Genomic DNA, 11,206 nt, shown 5'->3' with positions numbered 1-11,206 from the left:
CTGAGAGCTTCTGGAGCAGGACTACCTTATATCTGAACAGATGGAAGCCTTGCTGGCCAAGAAGAGGTGTAGGGGTGTGGTGTCAGGGACAGGTGAGGTCTCAGCTCTGTTCTCTGTCAGCTTCTGAAGAAGCATAGCCCCTTGGCATTGCAATGTCCAAGAAGCGGCGCTGCTAGCCAGGTCCAGCACAGCACCGCAGAGGCATGCTGGTGGGCTCAAGCGGATGGATGGGTGGGTAGACGGGTGGGTGGGTGGGTGGATGTATGGATGGGGACAGAGTGGCACAGGGGCATACAAGGATGAGGGGAGAAGCAATGCCAGATGAGGGCAGGGATGGCTCAATGGGAGTGAAGGAAGGGGGCCTACTCCTGAGGTGGATGAAATATAGTAGAAAAGTGCTTACGTCAGAGCTCAGACCCGCATGGTATGGCTGCTGTCGGTGCCCCGTGGGGAGTCAGACGATAGGGGGTTGGCTGGTGGAGTCGGGGAGGCAGGGGAGGTGGGAGGGCTTGGGGTGGCACATTGCACTGGAAACAGAAATGAACAGGGAGTGAATTGGGGTGGGTGGACTGGGTGGGGAGGAGGCTGGGCGCTCAGAGCAAGCAAAGGCCCTCCTCAGGGGCAGGGAGCAAGGCAGGGGGCAAGCAAAGAGGAGAGCTGAGCTTGGGAACCTGCTCATGCCGAGGCAAAGCTATCCTCATTCCCAGAGCACCACAGTGGACAGCATGGACCCCACAGCAGGCCTGTCAAATCCAGGCTTTGCTAAGAACCAGTGGGACTATGGGTGAGGCCCGACCTGCTTTGGGCCAACAACTCCCTGCCCCCATCCATCAAATGGGGAGATTCACATACCTCTTAGCTATTGTGAAGATAGCTAATGATAATGATTAATATTGCTATGATAATGATTAATAGTGCAGTAAAATCACACTAATCCAAATCATCAGGCTCCATTTCATGAACATATGAGACGTGATGTGACTACCATGTTAATCAACTTCATGGAAATGGAGGCTTCGGATGTGCTCAAAGTGAGTTCTATTAACTTCTATTAACATGGTCAAGGGCTCAATTTGAGACCCGCTTTTCATCAATTCAGTAAATGCAAACTTCAACTCCCACCCCCAAACAAATCATTACAAATATTAAAGTGGTGATGTTTGAATTAGCATGATTTTACTGTATTATCATTATTATTCAATATTGCTAAGAACAGCAAAGTGCAAGGAAGATGAGAAGGGGGATTGTACTGTTAGGGATAAACCCAGTACTTTCGCGATGTGAGGCAGGGGCGTGGCCAAGAATCTCCTCATGGAGCGCTGTAGTTTTTCCTTGAGCTACCCCAGCTTGCCGGGTGCCCAGCCCTTGCTCCCACCCCTACCCAGCCTCATCACCCTCCCTGCCCTCCGTGTGGCGGGAGAAAGGGCCACTGCAGCTTTTGCCATCACATACATACATACATATATATATATACACACACACACACACACACACACACATATATATATATATATACACATACATACATACATATTCTAGTGTGGACACAAGGCTGTACGTCCAACACGCAACACATAGCTGGTACATAGGATCCGGTAACACCATATCCCTGCTCTCGCTGCACACAACTCAGATATGTGTGTTTGTGCACTTCCAATCCTGTATCCTTCCACATGGCCCAACACACTTGTAACTTTACATACAAATACGTCCACAGGACGATTTCAAAGCACACATTGGTAAGCGTATCCATATCCCTGGCCCGATGGTTAGCCGTCTGGCAACCTCAACTTCTAAAATAGTCATGAAACCAAAAAACTAAAAAAAGGCCTATTTCATGGAAGCCAAAATAGATGCTACAACGTAGATGCAGTGAAATCCTTGTCCTTTACTCATAAGATAGGCTCTTGGAGTCTGTTGTTACATTCCGTCTAGTCGGCTCTGACTCATAGAGACCCTATTTATGTACAACAGAATGAAACACTGCCCGGTCCTGCGCCAGCCTCACAATCCTTGCTATACCTGAGCCCATCGTTGCAGCCACTGTGTCAATCCATCTTGTTGAGGGCCTTCCCTTTTCTCACTGACCTTCCACTTTACCAAGCATGATATCCTTCTCCAGGGAATGGTCCCTTAAATCTAGTTACTCTTATTTATATATAATTCTAATAGGTCCTGACTTGCAGGATGTCTAGCCCACAGAAGATTAGAAACAGGGAAAATTAGAAGCAGCAGAGGAATTGGGAGGTCTACTGACATCAATAAGAAATCACAACTAAAGAGAGAAAATCTTTTGTAAAAAGTAGTCATCATAACTTTAAAAGTGTTAGAAGTTTGGGAACATTTAGGTAGCTACAAACAGACCCAGACTCATCATAGTCCCTAAGGGCATCCCCCTAACAGGTCAGCAAAATAAGGGTATTTCTAATGATACCAAAAGAGGAAGAAATAGTTAAAATATATTAAGTATAATCTCTTTCTGTACAATACAGTTAAAAATCCACCTATGCAGCCAATGTGTATTAGAGCAGTGTGATAATACAATGTGTGGGATTACACATACTACCACACCTGCATGCACAGTTGGTCATGCATACTCATGGACACTCTCAAGACTGCACTCTCTCCCATGCTGTTTGTATTCACACACAGATATATGTTCACAAGCATTAAAATATATATACTGTACACAATATATACACAAATATGTTTTATTGATCCTCATACTATAAAAAAAAAGCCAACCACACATAAATATATGCCTTCATAAGCACTCCCTTCACCCATACATTGTACACTCACTCTCATATACACCTACACTCTGACACCTTGACCAATACCACCATACTTATAAGTAATGGGCTTCCACACAACACCCATCTTGCATACATACACAAGCACACATACATACGCCTGTATTTATACTCAAGCATTCTCTCCACCCACATGCCATACACTTGAATACACACCAATACAGGTGTATTTAAAAACATTACCCTATACGGATGACATACACATGGCATTCATGGCACACATACAAACTCAAAAATGCCACATTATCCTACACACTGTACACTTGAGTTCACACATTCTGTGTGTATTACACTGGACTGTACCTCACTGATGATAAGATCCATGCCATACACCCACACTTGGCACTGAACACCACATCCTGTGCCCACTGCGTGCTGTTCTCATGACCTGTGCCTGGCACCCCATACACAGTATTACAGGCATCAGCCCATGCCCTCACTGCATATGCCCAGAACAGCCCTTGCTTGGCCTGGCAAAGCTGCAGCTCTGGGAATCTGGGCCCTAGGCCGGGGTTGCTGGGGACAGTAAGCTAGGTCTGAGGTCTGGCCCTGCCATGGCCATTTTTCAAATATTTGGGGTTTTGGCAAAAGCTAGGTAACCACTTGCTTTCAGCACACAGGCCTGAAATGCAAGCCCGTGTGTATCGAGGGGGAAATCTGATAGGCTGAGCTGGTTTTGTTTTCATGGAACCTTTGGCTGGAGAACTGTAGTTGAGAGAGCCGGGGGCTGGGACTGGGGCAGAGCAAGGCATTTTTAACATAGCGTTGAGCGTGCTGTCCCCTTGAAACAGGAAGTTGCCTTTTGCCCAGAGCATGTGGAATTTGATCTTTGGAAAGTTCAAGTTCATTCTGTAGCTAACCTACAGGAAGGTTCAGCAGAGGCCTCCTTGCAGTCAAACTGGTTCTGCTGCCTTTGGCCTGTGGGATGGGGCTCTTTGAAGCCTTCTCTTCTCAACTCCAGCCCAGCTGACAGCCTCTCTCTGAAATTTCTGCAGGGCCTTTCCAGGGCCACCCATTCGACTGTCCATTAAACCTTAACTGCCAAGAGGTCCTTCTTAAGGGCTCACTTATATCCCCTTTGGTTTCTGAAAATATCCATGTTTAAAATAATTGGAAACATGACAAATGGTTCCTAGTTCTACTTCAGCTATTGCTGTTTCCAATACTACCAACACCATCACCGACACTACCATTACTATCACTACTGCTACTACAGTGAACTAGCATTTATTGAGCACTTACTAAATGTCAGGCACTGTGCTAGGTGCTTAACACACACAGTTTCTGATCCTCATGCCACCAGAAGCAGAGGCAGGCATTTTTATCTGAATTTTATAGATGAGGAAATGGAGCCTGAGAGAGCCAGGATTTGAACCCACATCTACCTGCTTCCATAATCACCAACATGGAACACCATCCCTTCCACTGTGTTCCTAGCCACAATTCTTACCTTGTTGTAGCCTGACTCTTACCTGGGCACACCTGTGACTGTTTCCTGCACACTTCTCTCTACACCGAAATGATCACATCATGCCTCCCCCTGAAGACATCCCTCTTGACTATGGTCTTCAGAGCCCTCAATCCCGATCTATCTCTGGATCTTTTCCACCTTTTCTCCTGCTGATAAGGAAATACTCAGTCTACTAGGCCCCACGATTTAACCCTACCTTTCCTCTACCTTTAGGAGCTCTGTCAGAACTGTGGTTTGGCAGTTTGCACCCACCAGCTGCTCTGTGGGAGAAACATGAGGCAATCTAAATCTTAAAGATTTATAGCTTTGGAAACCCTGTAGGGCAGTTCTACTCTGTCCTGTAGGGCCACCATGAGTCAGAATCAACTTGATAGTGGTGAGTTTGTTTTTTTGGGTTTCCTCTACCTTTAACTCTCCCATTCACATAGAATCTCTTTCATTCTTCAATGCCCAGTTACATTCTTACCTGTTCTGGAATGATAGTGCACACTGAGTGAAAGCTAATCCTGTTGATTTCGACTCCATCAGGGTCTACTTAGGACCCACTAGTTTTTGAAGTCAGTTCCTCATATTCTATTTTCTTCATAGAAAAGTGGGTTTGGGTCAGTAGCCAAGGTGGTGATTGTAGCACACTTAGCTCCCGGGTTGCCTGCACTGCCTTCTCTTTTTATTCTTTCTATTTTCATGCAGCAAGAATGGGAACTTAAAGATAAAACCACTTTTTTCTCCACAACTGGGAAATGCTATTACTGATCTTGCCCAATCAAGCTCAATTATCACTTCCTCTCTGTGCCATTCCTAGACCTGCCCAGGCAAGATGGCTCCCTGCACTCTCTGCATGGCCTCTGGCCAATTTCTCCACAAAGCATCTATGAAGATCATCAAAGCTCTGAGCTCCTGGATGTCAGCAACTCTGGCCCCTCTGCATCCATCCCTCTGAGCCTAGCACAGTACCTGGTGCTCAATAAAAGATCATCCTGACCTGGAGGAACATTGCCCTGGCCCTGCACCTCTCTGGCCCTGCCCCCCTCTCAGCGCTGTGCTTCCTCCCCTACACCTGGTCAGCCGGCCTCCCTGGCAGAGCGAGGCCCAGCCCCTCTCACCAGACAGCATGCGGCCCCTGCGGGAGGCCTCGGTCGCCAGGGCGCAGGAGATTTCAATCCGCTTCTCCTGCTCCTGCAGCTGGCTCTCTGAGTCCTGGGGCATGTCCACAGAGTCCCCCTCGCCGATGGGCACCACGTTCTGCATACTGAAGAGGCACAGACACATAGACATGGAGGGAGGGACAGGATGGTCCAATTGGCTTGGGGAGCCTGCGGATGGAGGTCGGCAGGGAGGGCCAGGGCCTGTGAGGGTGCAGCCTCTGGTTCCCGGTAAGGCTGTCCCCAGGTGAGTGGGACCCTGGCAAAACACCTGCTGGGACCCCTATCCTCAATGTTGTCAAATGAACTAATAGGTTCAAGTGACCATCTAGGCAGCCTTGAAGGGGAAAAGAATTACCAGAGGCCAACCCACCAGGTTTGTCTTGATGATATCATGTGCATGGGCACAGAGCAGGTCTTGTTGGCACCAAATGGCAGCATCACCCCTGACAGATGCCTTGGCCCAGCCTGTTGACTCAAGCCACTGCCTCAATCTATTCTCCCCTGGGGAGGCTCAGTGTGCCATCAGTGACATGGGTCAGGGCACTGGATTCAGTGGCACTAGTGCCCCAGCTGTCCTAGGTACCAGGGTGGGCGGAGGAAGTGGAGGGTCAACTAAGTCTGGTACCTGGATTTGGCAATGAGTGTCTTGATCCTCTCCACCTTCTTCTGCTTCTCCTTCAACTCCTCGGGGCTCAGCGGAGTGTCAGGCTCCAGGTCAATGTACCGTTCGGGGATAAGGACTTTGTCCGGAGTGGAAAGCTGTGGAGGGACCAAGGTCATCACCCCCATCCATCTCGGTTTCTCCTCCTGCCACCCTCCTGGACTCTACTCACCTCTTTATTGATGTCGACATCATAGTGCTGTGGCTCCAGTTCCATCTTGCGAAGCCGGGCAATCTCTTCCCGTGGTGTCTCGTAGGCCTGCCCACCAGGCTCCTCTGCCCGCAGGGCTGCCTCTAGGTTGGAAATGTCCACTTCATGGATGCTGCGGTGACGGCGCACCTGAGGGACAGAACTGTCATGACCACTCAGGGCCTTATCCCCATTGCTGGCAGCAACCCCACTGTTATTCATGGCTTTAGGTAGCCCTTAAGAAGCTCTGGTGGTGTAGTGGGTTAAGGCATTGGGCTGCTAACCCAAAGGTTGCTGATTCAAACCTGCTAGCCATTCTGTGGAAGAAATATGCCACAGTCTGCTTCTGTAAAGATTTACAGTCTTGGAAACCCAATGAGGTCGCTATGAGTCAGAATCAACTCAGTGGTACTGAGTTGTTTGGAACTATGCTGGTGTCCTCACATCCCTGCCCCAGGACACATACCACCCCACTTCCCCCTACTGCAGAGCTATTCCCCTTCTCTCCTGCTTTTCCAAAGCCTATCTAACTTCAAAGCTCTGGAGACAAAATCCTGTCAATATCTCTTGTCAATACTTGTCATTCCCCAACGAGCTATATTCACATTCTGAGCCACATATTTTAGGCAGTTGAATTGCTTTGTCTTGTATGATGTTTCTTATTATAGAAGTTCCAATCCACCAACCAGAATGTAAACTTTTTGGAAGTAGAACTTATGAATTATAATTTTCCTGCATTTCTGAAATTTAGTAGAAGGAAAAATAAAGCAGATGGTCTGGGCTATTCCTAGCTCTGTCACTCAATAACTGTGTAGCCTAGGAATCATTTCATTTTTCTTACTTTGTTTTCCCACCTGTAAAGTAGGGATAGTCATTCTTAATGCAGTGTTCTTGAAAGGATTAAATGAGATAACATGAAAAGTGTTTGTAAATTGCCTTGTGCCAGGCAATGGTGAGCATGTTCAGCCCAAGGCTAAGCATAAGATACTCTAGAAATACTTATAAGTGATGGCTGTTTCTGGGTCGTGGATTTTATATGACTCTCTATTAACTGAGTTTTGTATAATTCATTTCAACAGAAATAATCACCCATCTGTTTTGAGAGTTATTTTTCTTTAAACACAAAAAAGGAAACACTTGTTGAAATAACTCTTCTGCCCAGTGGTGAGAAGGCTTCTCTAGTTCTCCCACGTGCCCGGTATCCCTTCCCTCACAAACCTCCCTGACCCAAGCAGGCTGAGGCAGGCTGTGCCTGGGAGTGGGTAGTGTTAGCAGATGCTAGGCCCACTCCTGTGGGTGGCTGGGAGGACCATACCACTTTGTAGGTGGGCCGGGTGCTGGTGTCAGGGGCTGGGCTGGCTGGAAGCTGCAGGCTTCTTCGCTTCTCCTTCATGGAGCCGCTCTGGTGCCGACGCATGCGGTCAATCTGCTCCTCCACGCTCATCTTGACCTTCCCCTCACCAGGGAATACAGCACTCTTTGGGCGCTCCTGCTGCAGGGGGACATGAGGGCTCTGACAGGTGCCTCATGCCTCACCCAGCTTTTCCATCTGCCCTTCTCCATTAAAATGGAAGGCTTCTATAGGAAGCCTACCTATAAGGGTTGAATAGTGGCCCCAATGATAAAATGATATGTCCATGTCCTTGCCCCCAGTACCTGTAAATGTGACTTTGGAAATAGGGTCTTTGCAGATGTAATTGAATTAAATACATTAAATTAGGGTTAAGTCATAAATCCAATGATGGGTATTCTTTTAAGAGGCAGAGAAGGAGAAGACACACAAAGAAGAAGGCCATGTGAAGATGGAGGCAGAGACTGGAATGATGTGTCAAGGAATGTCAAGGATTACCAGCAATCACAGAGCCAAGAAAGAAGTATGGAGCAAATTCTCCTTCTGAACCTCAAGAAGGAACCAACTGTGTTGACACCTTACTTTTTGGACTTCTGGCTTCCATGACTGTTAGAGAGTACATTTCTGTCTTTTTAAGCCACACAGTTTGTACTAATCTGTTATGACAGCCTTGGGAAAGTAATACAGATTTTAGTACTGGGAAGTGAGGTGCTAATGTAACAAACACCTAAAAATGTGAAAACGGCTTTGGAATTAGGTAGTGGGTACAGGCTGGAAGAATTTTAAAGCACATGATTTAAAAAGCCTAGATTGTCTTGAAGAGACAGTTGATAGAAATATGGATGTTAAAGGCAATTCTGATGAGAGCTCAGAGGGAAATGAAAGCAAAGTAGAGAAAGTTTATCATTTTAGAGATTACATATATTGTCATGAAAGAATATTGGTAGAAATATAAATGTTAAAGGTTCTTCTGATGATGTCCCAAAAGAAAATGAGGAACAATGTTATTGGAAACTGGAAGAAAGATGCTCCTTGTTATAAAGTGGCAGAAACTAGCCGGAATTGTGTTCTGCTGTTGGATGAAAAGCAGAACTTAAATGCAACGAACTTGGATATTTGGCTGAGGAGATTTTCCAGTAAAGTGTTTATGGGTAGAGCATGGCTTCTCCTTGCTGTGTATGGTAAAATGTGAGAGGAAAGAGATATATTGAGGAAGGAACTGTTAAGCAAAAATGAATGAGTATTTGATTTGGGAGGTTCTCAGACTATCCAGATTGTAAAGAATGCTAAAATTAGGAAATTCACTATGGAGAAATTGTGCCCTGGAGAGAAGTCCAAGGATATGCAGGGATAGCCTTTTACTAAAGAGATTCAGCATGTGATTCCCAGAAGGAACCAACCCTGCTGACACACTGGTTTCAGACTTAGGACTCCTACAACTGTGAGAGAAAATATTTCTGTTGTTTTAGCCACCCAGTTTGTAGTAATTTGTTATAGTAGCCATAAGAAACTAATACACTGCCTCGAGTCACTACGTGTGACTTTGACCACTGATTTTTGCTACATTCCATCCTTTGTAAATCATCCACTGGCACATTATAAGAATGTTGTCAAATGTTCTTGTATCTTTATTATGCATGCTTTCCTTGTTCCTTGGCATGTCTCCCTGAAGGAGAACTCCTCTGGTGGGGCTACTGACCCTCTTCCTGCTTGTTCTAACTTTCTCCCCTAGCCTGGGTTCCTTAACAGTAGTGACAGAGGGGTAGACCCAGGTACCTAGGCTCCCAGCCCAGCTCAAGCCCACACAAGTGCTGCAAGTAGGTACTTACTCGGGAGGCCAGTCCATTGGTGAGCCCATTGGCACTCCTTCTCACCACTGTTTTTGGGGTCACCTCTTCATCTGTAGGTGACTTTGTTCGAGGAGGCACAATGCCAACTGCATTAGAGACAGAAGAGGCTGCTTCTCAGAGAGAGGCTCAGTCCCGCCCACCATGGATAGGTAAGCAGGTTAGGTAAGCACTGTCTTTGGGTACAAATGAGCACCCAGGCCACCTCTCTCAACCCTTAGCCCTATTTCTAGGGGAGGAGGAGGAGGTAGGAAATACCTTTGTTGAGAGCTGCCTGCTTGTCCGCTTCCATCTCTTGCTTGGTAGGTACAAGACTGATATCTTTGGGGGTGTCCAGAGGTGGTGTCTGGTGGGGGTCTTTCTTGCTTTGCTCATGGTTTGCCTTGGGCTAGGAAGAGAAAATGGAAGATGGCTGAAGATAGAGTGCCTTTCAGGCATTTGGCCCCTGCCGTGTTTCTTTGTTTTACAGTGGTTGAAGCTTAAATCCTTGAAAGCACAGGGTACAGGGAAGCTCTAAATCTTTATATGTGCCAACTGGGAAGTAGGTGGGGATGCACTGGAGGCTCCTACCCACATCACCTTAAGGCTGGCCAGTGTGGGACCACCTAGGAGAATAAGATCTCAAGGACCATCAGAAAGGCCCAACCCAACCAGAGCTCTTAGTAAGCACTGAGAAGCACAGAATTTCCATGAGCCAGAGTAAAGGAATGGCCAGCAGAGGGGCTCCAAGGCCAAGGGTCTCTGAGTCTGTCAGGATCTCACCTAAGACTTGAACAAAGAGAACTTGGTGGGCCTTGGTACCAGGATTTTGTGGGGACAGAAAGTGCATTCAGCTTCATGGGAACAGAAGGGACCTCAGGCATCATCTAAACTACACCCTATCATCGTACAGTTCAAGAATCTAAGTTTCAATGAGGAGAATGCAATAGAAAGAAAACCAGGCCAGAGGTCAGAAACTTCGGTTGTAGTCTAAATAGAGAGGACAGGAACATCTGAGAAATCAAGGTAATATAACCTGCTCTTCCTATCTCACCCAGTAAACCCTTAAGGGTTATATATATTATTAGTAGCTGAGTCTAGGTTAATTTTAGGCACAGGACTCTCTGTTTACCACACCACCTCTTCTAACTTTGTACATCTCTCCTGGATCTTGGCTAGAGATCTATGCAAGAGAAAGAACCAGATCAGGGGAGAAAAGAGCCTATATCCTTATACCCCAGGGGCTTCTGAGACCCAAAAAGACATGAGGTAAGGCAGAGACAGAGAGAGACCACAGGAGGATTAGGGTTGGAGGTAGGTAAGACATAGGAAGGGACTAGAATGGCGCTGGTAGGAGTCATTACATTTCCATTGGCTGGTCAAGCCGGCTGAGGTGGGGCATACCACCACCACCCACAACCATTTGCTGCCCATAAACTAATTTTCCTGTGATCTATAGAAAGTAGAAAGCAAAAAGGGGAAAGAGAACCCATGTGACTCTCTAAATCATTCTTCCCCTTATTCCACGGTCCAGCTAGGGAAAATAATACTCAAATGGCAAAAATGACTCCTTTATTCTAGTACCCTGCCTTGTCCCCAGCCTGGCCCTTTGTCCCATCCCCCTGCCCCCACCCTCCAGGAACCAAGGGTGCTGGGTACCTGGCCCCTGGCTGTCTCGCCACTGCGGTGCCAGGAAGGGGAGTTGGGGTATGGCCAGAAGCGGCTCTCACTAGGGAGTGGAGGGACGGT

At 47.0% G+C, this 11,206-nt stretch overlaps 1 protein-coding gene across 1 annotated transcript in view; it reads right to left on the bottom strand.

Annotated features, from left to right (window-relative positions):
* Window positions 1-411: 411 nt before the first annotated feature.
* The window catches only part of PLEKHA6 (pleckstrin homology domain containing A6), a 48,539-nt gene continuing 37,744 nt past the window's right edge, over window positions 412-11,206 (bottom strand). The window contains exons 14-20 of the mRNA XM_042782999.1: window positions 9,737-9,866; window positions 9,461-9,567; window positions 7,596-7,772; window positions 6,263-6,430; window positions 6,055-6,188; window positions 5,388-5,533; window positions 412-527 (exon numbers count right to left, since the gene is read on the bottom strand). Coding sequence (XP_042638933.1) covers window positions 412-527; window positions 5,388-5,533; window positions 6,055-6,188; window positions 6,263-6,430; window positions 7,596-7,772; window positions 9,461-9,567; window positions 9,737-9,866 — 978 coding nt within the window. The remainder of the gene's footprint in view (window positions 528-5,387; window positions 5,534-6,054; window positions 6,189-6,262; window positions 6,431-7,595; window positions 7,773-9,460; window positions 9,568-9,736; window positions 9,867-11,206) is intronic.

Source organism: Orycteropus afer, unplaced genomic scaffold (genome assembly GCF_000298275.1).
Source record: "Orycteropus afer afer isolate SDZICR_OR568_19922 unplaced genomic scaffold, OryAfe1.0 scaffold00572, whole genome shotgun sequence".
In the NCBI taxonomy this organism is placed as follows: Eukaryota; Metazoa; Chordata; class Mammalia; order Tubulidentata; family Orycteropodidae; genus Orycteropus; species Orycteropus afer.
Note: the sequence above shows the minus strand (reverse complement) of the source record. Positions and strands in the feature narration are given on the sequence as shown.